The following is a 19,431-nucleotide window of genomic DNA, read 5'->3' as shown; positions in this document are numbered from 1 at the left end:
CAAGACCTGCCTGAGGTCACGCCTCTGGTAGGAGCTTCTCTGTGGCTTTTATATTTTCTCTCTTGGGTCTTCTCTTCTTCTATGTCTTTCTCTCCTCTAGGTCTTGATTTATCACCTGATGCTTTTGTGCTGTCTCTTGATTCAGGGACCCTTCACTCTTCTCCCTTGGTGATCTTCCAAAACTAGCAATGACAAGAATAGTCATTGCCATAGAAATGACAAACATTAATTGAACTGAACCTTCTGTTTACATCCATCTGTCTACATAGCTGTGCTTCTTTCAGCTATACTGGGTCGTGGTCACTTTGCTTCTCCAGCGCTTCTTCCTTTGGAGTCTCTGTCCAGGCGCTGCAGGGAAGCTCTGTCTTCTTTGTTGGCAGTTCTGGTCCTCTTTCCTCAATTCATGATTCTACCTGGTCTGGTGGTCTAATTTACCCCTTTCAAACCCTTATAGTTTTAGCAGGAAAAAAACTAGGTTCCTGGAGGAACCTATGATCAGGCAATTTCCCTTAATAGACCTTTTCTTTATGGCACTTCCTCTCACTTAACTTAAAAAAGGTGTCTATCACAAAGTAGTTTAATCCAAAAGTGCACTTTGTTTGGTGTGCAGAATTTGGGGGACGTTGTTTGCTTTATGTATTTGTTTTGTTTTGTTTACTTAGTTGCCAACATTCAAAAATTGAAAGATTTCACAGAAAAGTCTAGACTTGTTCTCCACAAATTTACAGTTGGCTGGAGCCCTGCAGTAGCCACTCCATCGAGCCAGGGCATGAATCTCCTGCTCACTAGTCGATTCCCAGAGCTACGTACAAATGCATGTTCCTGTCTGGCTTCCACTGACAGTTGAGTTTGACGCATCTGCTTTAGTTGTCCCTCTATTTTCTCACATTCTGAAGCTGTAATATTGTCTCTGCATCAACAATGTTTACTCCTTCTCTGCTTATAGATGTTATGTTTCTGGATTGATTTTTATTTTTAAAGTATTGATTTACTCAAAACACTCACTATTCCTTCAACATATAAAACAGTTCATATGAGGATTTTCTAAACCTTGAGTTCTAGTACTTCCTTTACTCCTATATGAGTTTTAGTATACTTTTAAAACAATTTTAGCATTTGAAGAAAAGAAATTCAGTTATTGTCTTCTGCCCAAATATGCTCTATATCAGAACAAGAAAGGCACCTTGTAAGCTATCAGCATCTGACAAAAAACTTTTCCTATATACTGGCTTTTTTCCTTTTCATATGATACTTAACATTTTTTTACAAGGAAAGGTTCAGAAGTCAGCAGTCTTCAGTCAAATTACTGTCTGATTTGATTTCATGTTATTTTCTGAATTGAAAATAGATAAAAACAGGGCTTCCCTGGTGGTGCAGTGGTTGAGAGTCCGCCTGCCGATGCAGGGGACATGGGTTCGTGCCCCGGTCCGGGAAGATCCCACGTGCCACGGAGCGGCTGGGCTCGTGAGCCGTGGCCGCTGAGCCTGCGCATCCGGAGCCTGTGCTCCGCAATGGGAGAGGCCACAACAGTGAGAGGCCCACGTACCGCAAAAAGAAAAAAAAAAAGGAATAAAAACTTTTATAAAAACAACTTACATTTCATGATTATGTCTAATTATGAAAATAACGATATAAACAAATGGATAGCCAACAGAGTTATTGGGCAAGTGAAGTTTTAAGAATTAAAAAAGTATTCGGAGACATTGAATGTTACAGTGAGAGCTGAAATAGGGAAGTTTAAGGTAGTGATCAAAGGCTTTCTTTACTTATTTTCCTCTAATTGATCATATTTGTTTTGATCTCTACCTCTTCACCTTCTTTTTAATATCTGCCTTGATTATCTATGAAAACATGAACGTTTCAGTATTACTTTTCTTTCCATGTTGATGGACTATTCTAAGCTGGCCAACATTTTCTTGGCAGCTTTCTTTCAAAGCAAAGGTTTGGTTTTTTTTTTTTACTAATATAGTTACAGTACTTTGTTTTCAACTAAATTGGTTTTCAAAATTTCCCATCCTCTATGGGTTTACATCCACTATGGGTTTATAAATTCTTTGAAGATAAGAATAGATGACTTTGAATCAGGCAAGAAAAAAATTCTGTAAAACAGGATTTTCTAAGCCTGTGACCCAGGGGTTTCAAATCCTTACTTTTGAAAGCTACTGAGGATCTTCTGAAAAATTTTATGATTTAACATAAATGGCAATACTACTTATATGCCTATATTGTACATGATATTCTATACTGGATCAAATGTCAATCGTAATAGAGTATGATTATCCCAGTCTCAGTACACAGAGAGACATAAACGTGCCCTCGGGGGTTTAATGAGAGCCTGTCCCATGTAGAACACAACGGTTCTAGGTTCTAAGATAATTCTTAAGTAGAACACCCACTATGTGCTGGGTAGGTACACATATCATTTCTAATTCTCATAACCATCCTGCATGTTAGGAAGCAGTAGTTCCATTTTAACAGGCAAGGAATATAAAACCCAGAGAAGCAAAATACATTACCCAGTGTCCTACAGCTAGTACTAGTTGGGATTGGTAGTCAAACCCAGATCTGAATGATTCCAGCACAAATATTGTTTCTACCAAACCATTCTACTTCCCATGTTGAAAACTCGCTTCTGGTGTTGTTTAGGAATCAAGAAAGTGAAAGTAATGTTTGTTTGTTTGGTACCTAACAAGCTGGATAAGGAGTTAAACTTCCTGATTCTTAACCCATTCTAAGATATCTTAACAGAACCAAGATTATGCATAGTTGGTTTGGGGAAAAGGTCTTGGTTTTTACAGTTGAGGTGGGCAGACTGCCATATATCAATGATGCAGCCTGATCAAGTAACAGTTAAGAACAGGAATGTTTATTAAGAGCTGCAATGTTCAGGTGCTTCTGCAAGGTGGGTGTATATGACCATTTCACAGATGAGAAAATGAAGACTTGGAGAAGTCAAACAACTTACTTAAGGCCCCAAATTGAGTAATAAACAATTAAATAAAGGTTAACATAAGAGTGGTGAAGTCTGATTTCTAACCCAAGCCTCTCTACCTCAAAACTTTTCATTCTTCCCTCTGCCATGAAGCCACCCAAGCACAATAAAGGTATAGAAGTGGCAAATATAGACTTGTGTTCCAAGAAGTGTGGCTGTGAAGGGAAGGAAAAAAAGCAGCTGGTAACTAGAGTGGGGGACAAAGAAGAAAGGATATTGTTGTGTTTCTTTAGAGTAGAGGAGATCAAACCATGTTTAAGATGTGGAAGTGCATCGTAAAGGATGAAACACAGTCCAGAGCACATAGTAGTTTCATAATAAATGTTTCTTACCTGATGCAAGTGAGGGAGTTGGTGATTAATGAAGCAGGGTCTATAAGGAAGCGGGCACTAATACGAACCAAGAATGGCAGCTAGTATTGGTAAGACTGATGTTTTTCCAGAGAATCAGTGGTAAAGGAAATGAGGGAAGCAAGATGTAAGGAGACTTTAAGTTAGAATGAAGGGTAAGTGGGAATGGTCAGGTAGAGTGTTCTCCATGCGGTTAGTAAAACAAGAGGTAAGAAAATCTGTGGTGAATGAGGAAGGCATGAGTAGGGTCCGGTAATGTGGAGAACTTTGAAACCACTATTATGGTAAACGTGAAAAGATCTCAGTGAGACTCCGTCCTGAAAAAGCCCATGTTTAGTTAGGTGTAAATGACTGCGCATGGGCAGGCAACTGCTAGAGGTTCCATCAAGTGTGCACTTAGATTGTTCTTAGTGCAGAATTCACCAGTCCAGATTCTGGAAATGCCATACAATTGCTAGAGCTTTTCATCCTGTCTGGATGGGCAATAGCCATATGCTTATCCAGGCCTAGAGAAAATAAAAGTCTATATTCCATGTTGCCAGTTCAATGGCTAAATCTTGGGGCAGGCACATAATAATTCCCAAATAAATAAATGACCTTATATAAATGATTTTAAAGTATTTCAAGTCAGGATAACTCAGTAGTGATTTTATTTGTGGCACCCCCCCCATCGTTGTGTGATCATCTTTTATGTTCATATAATGCTTCAGACTTTTCAAGATGCTTTCATACATATCAGCTCACCTAATCCTTAAACCTATGTGAAGTAGTTGGGGTCATATCACTCCCTTTTGACAGTTGGAAAATCTAAATCACGTGGAAGTTAAATGATTTGCCAACGACAAAGAGCTCTTTGGTGACAGAGCTGGTGGTAAAATTAAAGTTTTCTAATTCCTGGTTCAGTTCTAAGACATCCCAGCAAAACCATAATTAGAAATTAGGTATAGAGTCAGGGTTTTATGGCAATTGGGTGATAGTGTCTTTCGTTTTGTAGAGGAATCCATGGATTAAAAAGGAAATCCAGAACCACAACTCAAGATGCTCCTTAGACGCCTTGGGACATGAAGGTTACAAGCACCTTCTTAATCAAAAGTCATAAATGTCAGAATCTGTGGGGTAGATTTCCCGAGTCCTCATAGATATTTGTGTTACAAGATTATTGTGACATATCAGGAACCAGTATTTAGTTGTCAAAAAAATCTAAAGTGCAAAGTTTGTGAAATAATACGATTTCCATTTTCTATAACATGAGTACATTACCACCATCACCATTTCTTCATTAATCACCCCCTCCCCTTCTCCGCATCTCTTCTTTCCTTCCCGCTCAACTCTGTTTTTCCATTTATAGTTTTTTTCTTTTTTCACATTTATTTTATTTATTTATTTTTTTGGCTGTGTTGGGTCTTTGTTGCTGCACACGGGCTTTCTCTAGGTGCAGTGAGTGGGAGCTACTCTTCGTTGCAGTGCGAGGGCTTCTCATTGCAATGGCTTCTCTTGTTGTGGAGCACAGGCTCTAGGCACACAGGCTTCAGTAGTTGTGGCACGTGGGCTCAGTAGTTGTGGCTCATGGGCTCTAGAGCGCAGGCTCGGTAGTTGTGGTGCACGGGCCCAGCCGCTCTGCAGCAAGTGGGATCCTCCCGGACCAGGGCCTGAACCTGTGTCCCCTGCATTGGCAGATGATTCCCAACCACTGCGCCACTATGGAAGCCCCCCATTTATAGTTTTAAATCCTGACATAATGTCACCACTTTGGGTAGTTTGTGGTTCAGTGAACCTGGAGCCACCCTTCAGGGCAAGGGCAGATAACCCCTAGGCACTGCTGACTCATGGAAGCCTCTCCTAGTAGTTTGCTCCTGGTAAAATGACCCTTGTGTTCCACCCGTCCAGGCCGGCCTGAGCCAGGGCACATGACTTGCACAAGACCTCTTCTGAGCTTCCAAAATTAAAGAGAATGAAGTTTGAATCAGAGGTTGTTAACTTCCCAGATTCTTGAGAGTTGTTTTCCTGCTCTAGAAGGTTTTGCAAGTTCTCTCCCCTTCATTCTCAACTCTCCCCAGTTTTTCTGTAACAAGTATGAACTGTTCCCTACTATAAGTACAGTGAGTTCTATTAGTCACATTTTTAAAATTATGTCTAAGAATTTTATTATCAAAATTACATCTCTTGTGGAAGTTCAAGTGTTACAGCAAGGTGTAAGTCAAGCTCCCATTCAGCTTTTTAGCAAAATGCTCACTATCTCCTTGAAGCCTTGGGCTCCAGTTAAAAGGCCCAGGAACACAGTTCCTGAATCTGACTTGGGATGAGAGTGGGCAGTAGGATGCATATTCACCTGATGAGCTCACTGCCACCGAGCTGTCCTATACTGTCCAAGAGACTAGCTCTGCCTACTGCTATGAGGCCCATATCCCTACACAAACTTGTCATTCTTTGGGGAAGAAATTCCAAATTGTCTTTTCAATTCTTGTAAAGCCACAGACTACCTAGGCAATATCCCCTGAGACTTGGGGGATAAGACATATATATATATATATATATATATATATATATATATATATACACACACACATACACAAACACATATAGATAGATAGATGGATAGATAAATGGATGGATGGATGGACAGATAGATAGATAAACAGATAGATCAGAGTTTTGTGTGTTAGGTCTCAAATTTTACATTTCTATTTCTTGATGCCAACCAAATTCTAAACTTGTTGTTCTTTCCCTTTATTTTATTTATTTCATATCTTTTAAATCCTTTCATGATTTTATTTCAAACTCCTCAATTCCAATTCATGAGACTTTTTTTTTTTCCTGTCAGCCCACATCAGTCATCCATCTTTGGGGGCCCATTTTCCACTAACTCCTGAATATCTACTTTCCTGCTATCTGGTTTCCAAGATCAAATTCTGAAACATATATCCAAAACACCAATATATTTGAATTCCTTTACAGATTACTTTATAGTCTCCAGAGCTAGTACTGCCCTAATGAAACTGAACAGTTGTCAAAACTGCACTAAGAGGAAAAGTACCAATTAGAAAAGCCGGACTTACAAAAATGTGTTAATATGTCCATTGGAACATATCACTAATTTCCATTTCATCACTTTGAGGGCATGAGCAGAGCATAGCAGAAAGGGCACAGACATCATAAGAAATCAACTAAGGTTCAAGTACTGGCTGAGTTTGAATTCCACCTCTATTGCTTACTGACTTTCTGAACTTGGGTAGTTTTCTTAATTATCAAATGGAAGCTAGATAATAATATATACCCAAAGGAATGTTATGAAAGTTAAATAAAATTCCATATGCAAAATGCCTAAAACGGTTCCTAGCAAAAAAGTGATTTATTAATGTTATCATTAATCTCAGAAATTTCCTATAGATTTATTGTTTCTGTTTCTTCTTTACTTGCTTTATTATAATTCAATATCCACACTTTTCTTTCCATCACATCAGACTAGATTTTTGTTTTTGAGAATTCCAATATTACTAATTATATTTTGGTATATTTTATAAAGTCCACATTAAGATTTTAGAGCCAATCATATTATAGTAAGGTAAGTCTACCTGTTTTCTTCCCCCTGAAATACTAAGATGCTTTTCCTTAGAATTATTTTGTATACATGCAAATATATTCCCTGTAGTATTTGAAAGTGACCATAAATTTTGCAAAGCAAGGGCTTCTCTGGTGGTGCAGTGGTTGAGAATCTGCCTGCTAATGCAGGGGATACAGGTTTGAGCCCTGGTCTGGGAGGATCCCACATGCCGCAGAGCAACTAGGCCCGTGAGCCACAACTACTGAGCCTGCGCGTGTGGAGCCTGTGCTCCGCAACAAGAGAGGCCGCGATAGTGAGAGGCTTGCGCACCACGATGAAGAGTGGCCCCCACTTGCCACAACTAGAGAAAGACCTCGCACAGAAACGAAGACCCAACACAGCAAAAATAAATAAATTAATTAATAAATTCCTACCCCCAACATCTAAAAAAAAAAAAATCCTATTAACCAAATGATCACTGTATGAATACATGTTTTTTTAAAAAAAAAATTTTGCAAAGCAAAACATTCCACTGCTAAATACTAGTGTAACATAGGAAGACTTTAGCATGTGTTCTCCCAAACTTAATGAGGAATAAGACACTTACATAGTTTAGTGTCTCATTAAACCTGTCAAATTATCTCTAACAATTTTCCAAAAGTAAAAAAAAATCCAACCAAACCCTCTCCATCTCCCAGCCTTGCTTTCCTTTGGTTTTGCTGTACCCTCAGGCAAGCCCTCTGGTGGTGGTGGTGAGATGGCTGCAGAATTCCCAGAGGACCCCCTTGGCGTTCCAAGTCCAGTGGAAAAGCAGTGACACCCCTTTCTGGGCAGTTCAAGTTATTCTACCCAGGGGAGGGAGAGTAGATGCTGGGCAGGGAGAAGAGCAGGGACGCATCCCAGATGCCCATCAGAAAGCTGCACCATAAGGCTTGTGGGGCTTTCAGGATCTTAGTTGCCCCACCAGGGATCGAACTCGGGCCCCTGGCAATGAAAGCACGGAGTCCTAACCACTGAACCGCCAGGGAATTCCCAAGAATTTACTAATTGAACTAGAGAAAAAGTAGTAAGTCCTATATATCAAAAAAAATTAACTTTATGACAAAAATGAACTAGACAAAAAAATATATATATATATATATTTTTTTTTTTTCTTTTTGGTACGCGGGCCTCTCACTGTTGTGGCCTCTCCCGTTGCAGAGCACAGGCTCCAGACGCGCAGGCCCAGCGGTCATGGCTCACGGGCCCAGCTGCTCCGCGGCATGTGGGATCTTCCCGGACCGGGGCACGAACCCGCGTCCCCTGTACTGGCAGGCAGACTCTCAACCACTGTGCCACCAGGGAAGCCCTAGACAAAATATTTTTAACATAAATGTAATCATTTAGAAATTTTTATTTACCAGATTTATAAGGGAACTAATTCTCCCTACCTCAACCCAAAAACATAGGTGCCAAAAGAGAAAATGAGCTATTCCTGTGAGATTTGCACCTTGCAAGAAGTGTCACAAGTCAGGGGTGCAGGGGCTGAGCAATTTTGAAAACTCCAAGAGGACTGTGAGAAAAAGGAGAGAGGGTAGTATTTTTAATAATCACCACAAGTGAAAAATTTTGGAGAGAGGCAGAAATATCTAAAAGGAATTCGGAAGCTTTTTGTACAATCTATAAATAGTAGAAAAGTGGTTGCCAGGGGCTGGGATGGGGAAAAAAAAGGAAGAAGTGGTTGGTCGAAGGGTAGAAACTTTCAGTTATAAGATGTGTAAAGTCAGAGGATCTAAAATAAAACATGGTGACTACAGTTGATAACACTGTATTGCATAACTGAAATTTGCTAAAAGAACTTAAATATTCTCACCACCAACCCTAAAAAAGGTCAATATGTGAGGTGATGAATGTTAACTAACTTGATGGGGGGAAACCTTTCACAATATATATGTATATCAAATCATCATATATACACTTTAAACAACTTACAATTTTATTTGTCAATTATACGTACAAACTGGGGGTGGGGGGAGGTAGGGAAAGAAATGGAATATTCAGAAAGCCATGTCGAGCATATGAGGGGAGGAACCAAGATGGCGGAGTAGAAGGACGTGCTCTCACTCCCTCTTGCGAGAACACCAGAATCACAACTAGCTGCTGGACAGTCATCGACAGGAAGACACGGGAACTCACAAAAAAAGATACCCCACACCCAAAGACAAAGGAGAAGCCACAATGAGACGGTAGGGGGGGTGCAATCACAGTCAAATCAAATCCCATAACTGCTGGTGGGTGACTCACAGACTAGAGAACACTTATACCACAGGAGTCCACCCACTGGAGTGAAGGTTCCAAGCCCCACATCAGGCTTCCCAACCTGGGGGTCCAGCAACAGGAGGAGGAATTCCTAGGGAATCACATTGTGAAGCCTAGTGAGAATTGTTCGTAGGACTTCGACAGGACTGGAGGAAACAGAGACTCCACTCTTGGAGGGCACACACAAAGTAGTATGCATATCGGGACCCAGGGGAAGGATCAGTGACCCCAGGGGGACTGAATCAGACCTACCTGCTAGTGTTGGAGGGTCTCCTGCAGAGGTGGGGGATGGCTGTGGCTCACCATGGGGACAAGGACACTGGCAGCAGAAGTTCTGGGAAGTACTCCTTGGCATGAGCCCTCCCAGAGTGTGTCATTAGCCCCACCAAAGAGCCCAGGTAGGCTCCAGTGTTGGGTGGCCTCAGGCAAAACAACCAACAGGGAGGGAACCCAGCCCCACCCATCAACAGTCAAGTGGATTAAAGTTTTACTGAGCTCTGCCCACCACAGCAACAGTCAGCTCTACCCATCACAAGTCCCTCCCATCAGGAAACTTACACAAGCCTCTTAGATAGCCTCATTCACCAGAGGGAAGACAGCAGAAGCAAGAAGAACTAAAGTCCTGCAGCCTGTGGGAAAAAAACCACATTCACAGAAAGACAGACAAGATGAAAAGTCAGAGGGCTATGTACCAGATGAAGGAACAAGATAAAACCCAAGAAAACCAACTAAATGAAGGGGAGGTAGGCAACCTTCCAGAAAAAAAATTCAGAATAATGATACTAAAGTTGATTCAGGACCTCAGAAACAGAATGGAGGTAAAGATCGAGAAGATTCAAGAAATGTTGAACAAAGACCTAGAAGAATTAAAGAACAAACAAACAGAGATGAACAATATGATAACTGAAATGAAAACTACACTAGAAGGAATCAATAGGAGAATGACTGAGGCAGAAGAACAGATAAGTTACCTGGAAAACAGAATGGTGGAATTCACTGCTGTGGAACAGAATACAGAAAAAAGAATGAAAAGAAATGAAGACAGCCTAAGAGATCTCTGGGACAACATTAAATGCAACAACATTCGCATTATAGGGGTCCCAGAAAGAGAAGAGCGAGAGAAACGACCAGAGAAAATATTTGAAGAGATTATAGTCGAAAACTTCCCTAACATGGGAAAGCAAATAGCCACCTAAGTCCAGGAAGTGCAGTGAGTCCCATACAGGATGAACCCAAGGAGAAACACACCAAGACACATAGTAATCAAATTGGCAAAAACTAAAGACAAAGAAAAATTATTGAAAGCAGCAAGGGAAAAATGACAACATACAAGAGAACTCCCATAAGGTTAGCAGCTGATTTCTCAGCAGAAACTCTACAAGCCAGAAGGGAGTGGCATGTTATACTTAAAGTGATGAAAGGGAAGAACTTACAACTAAGATTGCTCTACCCAGCAAGGATCTCATTCAGATTCAATGGAGAAATCAAAAGCTTTACAGACAAGCAAAAGCTAAGAGAAATCAGAACTACCAAACCAGCTCTACAACAAATGCTAAAGGAACTTCTCTAACTGGGAAACACAAGAGAAGAAAAGGATCTACAAAAACAAACCCAAAACAATTAAGAAAATCGTCATAGGAATATACATATTGATAATTACCTTAAACATGAATGGATTAAATGCTCCAACCAAAAGATACAGGCTTGCTGAATGGATACAAAAACAAGACCCATATATCTGCTGTCTACAACAGACCCACTTCAGACCTAGGGACACAAACAGACTGAAAGTGAGGGGATGGAAAAGATATTCCATGCAAATGGAAATCAAAAGAAAGCTGGAGTAGCTATACTCATATCAGACAAAATAGAGTTTAAAGTAAAGAAAGTTACAAGAGACAAGGAAGGACACTAAATAATGATCAAGGGATCAATCCAAGAAGAAGATATAACAAATATAAATATATATGCACCCAACATAGGAGCACCTGAATGCATAAGGCAACTGCTAACATCTATAAAAGAAGAAATCGAGAGTAAAACTATAATAGTGGAGGACTTTAACACCTCACTTACACCAATGGACAAATCATCCAAAATGAAAATAAACAAAAAACCAGAAGCTTTAAATGATACAATAGACCACATAGATTTAATTGATATTTATACGACATTCCATCCAAAAACAGCACATTACACTTTCTTCTCAAGTGTGCACAGAGCATTCTCCAGGATAGATCACATCATGGGTCACAAATCAAGCCTCAGTATATTTAATAAAATTGAAATCAAATCAAGCATCTTTTCTGACCACAAACCTATGAGATTAGAAATGAATGACAGGGGAAAAAAACGTAAAAAAGAAACAAACACATGTAGGCTACACAATATGTTACTAAACAACCAAGAGATCACTGAAGAAATCAAAGAGGAAATCAAAAAATACCTAGAGACAAATTACAATGAAAACCCGACTCTCCAAAACCTGTGGGAGGTGGCAAAAGCAGTTCTACGAGGGAAGTTTATAGCTATACAAGCCTACTTCAAGAAACAAGAAAAATCTCAAGTAAACAATCTAACCTTACACCTAAAGGAAATACAGAAAGAACAACAAACAAAACCCAAAGTTAGCAGTAGGAAAGAAATCATAAAGGTCAGAGCAGAAATAAATGAAATAGAAACAAAGAAAACAATAGCAAAGATCAATAAAACTAAAAGCTGATTCTTTGAGAAGATAAACAAAATTGATAAACCATTAGCCAGACTCATCAAGAAAAAGAGGGAGAGGACTCAGATCAATAAAATTAGAAATGAAAAAGGAGAAGTTACAGCAGACACCAGAGAAATACAAAGCATCCTAAGAGATTACTACAAGCAACTCTATGCCAATAAAATGGACAACCTGGAAGAAATGGACAAATTCTTAGAAAGGTATAACCTTCCAAGACTGAACCAGGAAGAAACAAGAAATATGAACAGATCAATCACAGGAAATGAAATTGAAACTCTGATTAAAAATTTTCTGACAAACAAAAGTCCAGGACCAGGTGGCTTCACAGGTGAATTCTATCAAACATTTAGAGAAGAGCTAACACCCAGCCTTCTCAAACTCTTCCAAAAAATTGCAGAGGAAGGAACACTCCCAAACTGATTCTATGCGGCCACCATCACCCTGATACCAAAACCAGACAAAGATACTACAAAAAAAGAAAATTACAGACCAATATCACTGATGAATATAGATTCAAACATACTCAACAAAATACTGCAAACAGAATGCAACAACACAGTAAAAGGATCATACACCATGATCAAGTGGGATTTATCCCAGGGATGCAAGGATTCTTCAGTATGCGCAAATCAATCAATGTAATACACCATATTAGTAAATTGAAGAATAAAAACCATATGATCATCTCAGTAGATGCAGAAAAAGCTTTTGACAAAATTCAACACCGATTTATGATAAAAACTCTCCAGAAAGTGGGCATAGAGGGAACCTACCTCAACATAATAAAGGCCATATATGACAAACCCACAGCACACATCATTCTCAATGGTGAAAAATTGAAAGTGTTTCCTCTAAGATCAGGAAGAAGACAAGGATTTCCACTCTCACCACTATTATTCAACATAGTTTTGGAAGTCCTAGCCATGGCAATCAGAGAAATAAAAGAAATAAAAGGAATACAAATTGGAAAAGAAGAAGTAAAACTGTCAGTGTTTGCAGATGACATGATACTATACGTAGTGAATCCTAAAAATGCCACCAGAAAACTACTGGAGCTAATCAATGAATTTGTTAAAGTTGCAGGATACAAAATTAATGCATAGAAATCTCTTGCATTCCTATACACTAATGATGAAAAATCTGAAAGAGAAATTAAGGAAACACTCCCATTTACCATTGCAACAAAAAGAATAATATACCTAGGAATAAACCTACCTAGGGAGACAAAAGACCTGTATGCAGAAAACTATAAGACACTGATGAAGGAAATTAAGGATTATACCAACAGATGGAGAGATATACTATGTTCTTGGATTGGAAGAATCAATATTGTGAAAATGACTATACCACCCAAAGCAATCTACAGATTCAATGCAATCCCTATCAAATTACCAGTGGCATTTTTTATGGAACTAGAACAAATCATCTTAAATTTTGTATGGAGACACAAGAGACCCTGAGTAGCCAAAGAAGTCTTGAGGGAAAAAAACAGAGCTGGAGGAATCAGACTCCCTGACTTCGGACTATACTACAAAGCTACAGTAATAAAGACAATATGGTACTGGCACAAAAACAGAAATATAGATCAATGGAACAAGGTAGAAAGCCAAGAGATAAACCCACGCACCTATGGTCAGCTAATCTATGACAAAGGAGGCAAAGATATACAATGGAGAAAAGACAGTCTCTTCAATAAGTGGTGCTTGGAAAACTGGACAGCTACATGTAAAAGAATGAAATTAGAACACTCCCTAACACCATATACAAAAATAAACTCAAAATGGATTTGAGACCTAAATGTAATGCTGGACACTATAAAACTCTTAGAGGAAAACATAGGAAGAACACTCTCTGACATAAATCACAGCAAGATGTTTTTTGATCCACCTCCTAGAGTAATGGAAATAAAACCAAAAATAAACAAATGGGACATAATGGAACTTAAAAGCTTTTTCACAGCAAAGGAAACCATAAACAAGACGAAAAGACAGCCCTCAGAATGGGAGAAAATATTTGCAAAGGAATCAATGGACAAAGGATTAATCTCCAAAATATATAAACAGCTCATGCAGCTCAATATTAAAGAAACAAACGACCCAATCCAAAAATGGGCAGAAAACCTAAATAGACATTTCTCCAAAGAAGACATACAGATGGCCAAGACGCACATGAAAAGCTGCTCAACATCACTAATGATTAGAGAAATGCAAATCAAAACTACAGTGAGGTATCACCTCACACCAGTTAGAGTGGGCATCATCAGAAAACCTACAAACAACAAATGCTGGAGAAGGTGTGGAGAAAAGGGGACCCTCTTGCACTGTTGGTGGGAATGTTAATTGATATAGCCACTATGGAGAACAGTATGGAGGTTCCTTAAAAAACTGAAAATAGAATTACCATATGACCCAGCAATCCCACTACTGGGCACATACTCAGAGAAAACCATAATTCAAAAAGACACGTGCACCCCACTGTTCATTGCAGCACTATTTACAATAGCCAGGTCATGGAAGCAACCTAAATGCCCATCGACAGACGAATGGATGAAGAAGATGTGGTATTTATATACAGTGGAGTATTACTCAGCCATAAAATGGAACAAAATTGAGTCATTTGTTGAGACATGGATGGACCTAGAGACTGTCATACATAGTGAAGTAATTCAGAAAGAGAAAAACAAATATCATATATTAATGCATGTATGTGGAACCTAGAAAAATGGTACAGATGAACTGGTTTGCAGGGAATATTTGAGACACAGATGTAGAGAACAAACGTATGGACACCAAGGGGGGAAAACCACGGGGGTGGGGGTGGGGATGGTGGTGTGCTGAATTGGGCGATTGAGATTGACATGTATACACTGATGTGTATAAAATTGATGACTAATAAGAACCTGCAGTATAAAAACAAAAACAACAAAAAAAACAACTAATACTAAACTTTCTTTGGGTTATTTGTATGGAAATATGTTAATATAAATGTTTTAGATGTTACACGAAACTTCTAAAAATCTTATATGTTCTGGTATAAAGTTATAAATCATAATTCTAGTTATTACTTTAAAATGTAAAATGTATATCTCAGAAATAAATAAATTTCCTTGTCAATTGCATTATTATGAACTTCCATCAAATCTTTAACCGTGGTCATTTTTAAGTCTTTTGTCATTTACAGACATTTCTGAGTGTAGTCTGATGCTTTTGCAAAAGTGTTCCTATAAAAGGGTTTCATCTTCAAGGAATTTATGAAAAGTCTCTGACAAGTACAGGTTTCTGGTAACTGACTATACTGCTGAACTGAATGAATGAGCATTTTCAGAACTCTAAAGGAAACCTGATGAATTCATAAAAGTGCTAACAAAAGATCAAGATAAAAACAAATTAATTACATGGGACTGAGTGAACTGATGTGGATGATTATAATTTTTGTGACCTTCTGTTTGAATTAAAAAAAAGAAATCCCACAAGGACTCAGAGGCAAAAAATATACAAATCAATTTTCACTGCAAAGTAAAGGAGCTGTTACAGTGGAGGATTCCTGGACTGAATGTCAATATTATGACAGAGTATGAGTGTTTTTCGTGTTTGGTAATTGCAACCATTGTTGCTTTTGTTGTGGTCATCCATTTACAATGCTTGGTGTCAGTTTATTTATCTCTTGTAAAAATAAAATACAGTGTGTGTGTGTGTGTGTGTGAAAAAAATGAACTTAAAAAGAAAAATAAGAAAGAAAAAAAAATGACTTTATGAGGGCAAGAGGGTTGAGGAGGATTCAGAGAATCATGATGCTATAGAGATTTTGTAAGCATTTAAGAATAAAAATATGTAGATGTTTTAATTGTGTAAATATAAAAGCTGGTATGCAGAAAGAAAATAAAAAAGCCATGTCGCATGATACTGAGAGTATTAAACTCTTTACAGCATTAATTAGAATAATTAGAATGCATTTCTTACATATTTATGTTAAAAATCCTCATTTCTACATACTTGGAATAGCCAGTTCTTATAGTTTGAAGATTTGTCTTAATTCACAGTATTTTTTGCTTTGCTTCTTAGGTACCAGCAAGGTCTCAACGTCCTACTCAACAACTTCCCTACCACCACCTCCACCATCCCATCCAGCCTGCCAGCCACCATTGCCAGCATCTCACCCAACACAATCGGCAGTCCCAAGTCTACCTCCCAGAAACATTAAACCTCCCTTAGATCTCAAGTAAGCAAAAGGTTATCTTGCCATTTCTTTGTCAGTCTCTTGCCATGGATTTTCAAACTATGTTTGGCTGAATGCTGTGGGTTCCATGGTAAGCTAATGGATCCACAAAGATGAGCAGTTGGCAGGGGGAAAAGATGGCTGAGCGAGCTGCTCTCACACCACCATACCTTTGAGCAACTCTTATTTCTCTGTTTTTTCAGTGGTTTTCCCCTTAAGAGTTCATCTGAAGAAATTTTCCAGTGCCTTTTTAGAAGTTCTGAAGCATTCTTCAGGTCAGCACCACCACCATCACCATTAGCATCACCACAACCACCATTAACATCATCACCACCATTATCATCGCCAACACCACAGCCATCACCACCATCACCATTATCATCACCACCAGCACCATCATTGCCATCATCACCACTATCACAACCACCATCACCACCATTATCATCACCACCACCACCACCGTATTTTACTCACTGCCTATGATGTGCTAGGCACGTTACATGTATAATCCTTATAACTTTATTGAGTGGATAGTGTTATCATCCTGTCACAGATGAGCAAATGGAACTTTACAGAGGCTACGTAACTTCTCCAAATGTGAGTCAATGTCAGTCTGAGTCCAAAGAAAATGTGAGCTTTTAACCACTCTGCTAAATAACCTCCTTTAAGTAAAAAATGGAGATTTTCTCCGAATAGTCAGATTTTTGACTGTGTATTAAAACACTAGGAAACTTATTCAAGCCCACTCTCACTTTTCTTAGATGGTAGTTTTAGAAATGTCAAAACTGTATGGGTTGTATGCACGGGCTCTTTATCCGTGATTTACCAGAATAGCTGGTTGAGGAAAAAGCAAGCAGAAGATTGGGATAGATGAAATGTTTTAAAAAGAAATAGCCAGACGATGGCAAGCGTAGATTCCTTCGGCAAGTCAGAGTAGATCTTCCGTTTCCTCTTCTAGAAAATTGTTTTGCATGATTCTCCTTTACCACAAGTAAGTAATATGCCAAAATATTTAGTTACTTTTGTTCTTCCTTCACTTCAATCCCCTATCAGATTGATATTCGTTACATTTAAAGTACTTAATATCCTTAATCCTTCTGATAGAATCTATTAATATCAAAATCGACTGACGGCTTCCCCTTAATGCTGGTGATTACAATTTAGAGCAGGGGTTGGAAACAGGTTTGTCATGGGTAGCCACCACTGCGTTTCACTTTATTAGGCTTTGGGTGGGGGGTGTGGTTAAAGGCATAACTTCAACTAACTAGAAGGTGTTAGCGCAGCTGAGTGGCTACAATCCTCTGTATAAGCTGCACTGTGCATTTATGTTAACTACATGCCCTTCCAGGCGTTTGAGTTTATGAATCCTAATTTATGATTACCAGCTACCAAATAAAGAGTGTTAGCCATCTGCCTACTAAGATATGTGTCAAATAAATATGAGTTTAATTAAAATAACTAATAGGTGTTCTTATATACACTTGATTTCTGTGTAAATTACTTTCCTTCCACATGTATTAAATCCTGTGTCTTTTTCCTAATTTTGTTCTTACTCTGATGAATTTAACCCATTAGATTTCGATCTTAGTACTTTTGAATTTTATTATATGACTCTATCCCAGCTCCTGGCTTCAGTTAGGCTTCTGGATCCTGTTTAATTCTAGTGAGAAATTTCAGTAAATAGCTTGAGCATGAATTCCTGATAATTTCTAAGGCATAAAGACTGGTAACTCTTTGATTGAAGAAATCATGGAGAGGAGGAGGGTTTGGCATTATTCCTGCTGTTTGGGAGTCCCCAAGACCACCCATATGTTTGATGATCCACTAAAAGGACACACGGGACTCAGCACATAGTAGTACTCATGGCTAAGATTTATCCCAGTCACACTCTCCTTCTAAACCTGGCAGTGGACAGAGTAGGACTGCTCTTTTCTCCATGTACAAAAATGCAATACAAGTGTAATGTTGCTTCTCAGGAAAGCCTTTTAGAGGCAGCTTTTACTGAAAGCTGGCACCTAGGCACCTTCTGCCTAGCAACTACCAAAATACCAGACTTCTAGAAGGAAAGCAGGTGTTCACCGTAAGTCATGTTGTTTATACAATCTAGGCACAGCAAAGCATTCTTATCATTAGGCAACTTTTCCTATCAGTGCAGGAAATGCTTTCGGAGCTGAGTTCCCAGTTACAAACTAACAGCCCATTTTGATAGAAGATTCTTTTAAAAATAGCAACTTCAGGCCTGCTATGATAACTCTTTTCTGTAAACCTACACCCTAGAATCCACTGTGATAAGGTGGAGAATAAAAAGTTATAAAAAGAAGAAAGGATTTCAAAAAGAGACCAGTAGCCTGGACTACAACATCATACCAATGCTGGTCAATTTCCCAACTTTGTAGGAAATTCGTACAAAGTTGAAAAGAGCCCGCCAACCAGCCAGGTTCAAATTTTTACTTGTAATAGTGTTTTCATCAGAAATCAGCAAAATCCATCAATTGTAATAAACTTAACCTCATCCCTATTTCCATCTTATTAAGGACTCCTAATAAGAAAGTTTGATTCATCTAAGAGTTACTCTTACTCTCAGAAAAAAGATGGAGAGAAACAAGAATCTTAGATGTTACATTGCCTAGATAAGCTAGAACTGGCACATCTGAAAGTTAAATGTCAGATGAAGAGAACAGAGAAAACAAAAGCCAAGGGACATCTATAAGACAATTTTTTTTTAAAGTAAAAATGTGGTGTATGGTGTAAGGCTTTCAAGCTCCCGTCAGAGAGCTCAAGTAAAATCCAAAATGAAGAAATATCTGGGTTGGAAACTTTCCCCCAAGGAGGAGAAGCTAGAAAAGACACAAAGAGGAAATGAAAGTAACATCGGTCTTGATATTCAGTCTCACAAATTTATATTTCATGTGAGAGGGAAATTTATGGAATGATTTTTAAGTAAAATTGTGAGTGATGTATGTTCTATGCTTTTTCTTCTCACCACCACCCTTCCAATAATAATTTTTTGAGCCAGTACTTTGTGCCTTTGCAATAGAAATTCACAAAATATCAGTGAACAAAATAAAGATTCCTGCCCACATAAAGCAGGGGGCAAGAGACACAAGGGGAAAAAAAAAAATAAACAAGTAAAGGATATAGCATGTTAGGAAATAACAAGTACTATAGGAGAAAGTAGAGCAGGTTAGTGGTGTAGTGTGAGGGCTGGGGACAGCGTGTTGCAACTTTAAAGGGACAGGTGAGGGTCACTCCCCTTATAGGAAGTTATACTGGAGCAAAGACTCAAGGAAGTGAAGGAGTTAGT

General features: G+C 38.7%; 1 protein-coding gene across 5 annotated transcripts in view; it reads left to right on the top strand.

Annotated features, from left to right (window-relative positions):
- FYB1 (FYN binding protein 1) overlaps positions 1–19,431 on the top strand; it is a 175,951-nt gene that overhangs the window by 108,649 nt on the left and 47,871 nt on the right. For 3 of the 5 annotated variants that reach the window (XM_089908804.1, XM_089908802.1, XM_089908803.1), the window contains 2 exons: positions 15,974–16,130; positions 16,331–16,402. In XM_089908804.1, the coding sequence (XP_089764930.1) occupies positions 15,974–16,130; positions 16,331–16,402 (229 nt within the window). The remainder of the gene's footprint in view (positions 1–15,973; positions 16,131–16,330; positions 16,403–19,431) is intronic. The other 2 variants (XM_089908805.1, XM_030759670.2) reach the window with 1 other exon arrangement.

Source organism: Delphinapterus leucas, chromosome 3 (assembly GCF_059928025.1).
Source record: "Delphinapterus leucas isolate spDelLeu-1000000601 "Yukka" chromosome 3, BTC_Dleu_Yukka2, whole genome shotgun sequence".
Lineage (NCBI taxonomy): Eukaryota > Metazoa > Chordata > Mammalia > Artiodactyla > Monodontidae > Delphinapterus > Delphinapterus leucas.
Note: the sequence above shows the minus strand (reverse complement) of the source record. Positions and strands in the feature narration are given on the sequence as shown.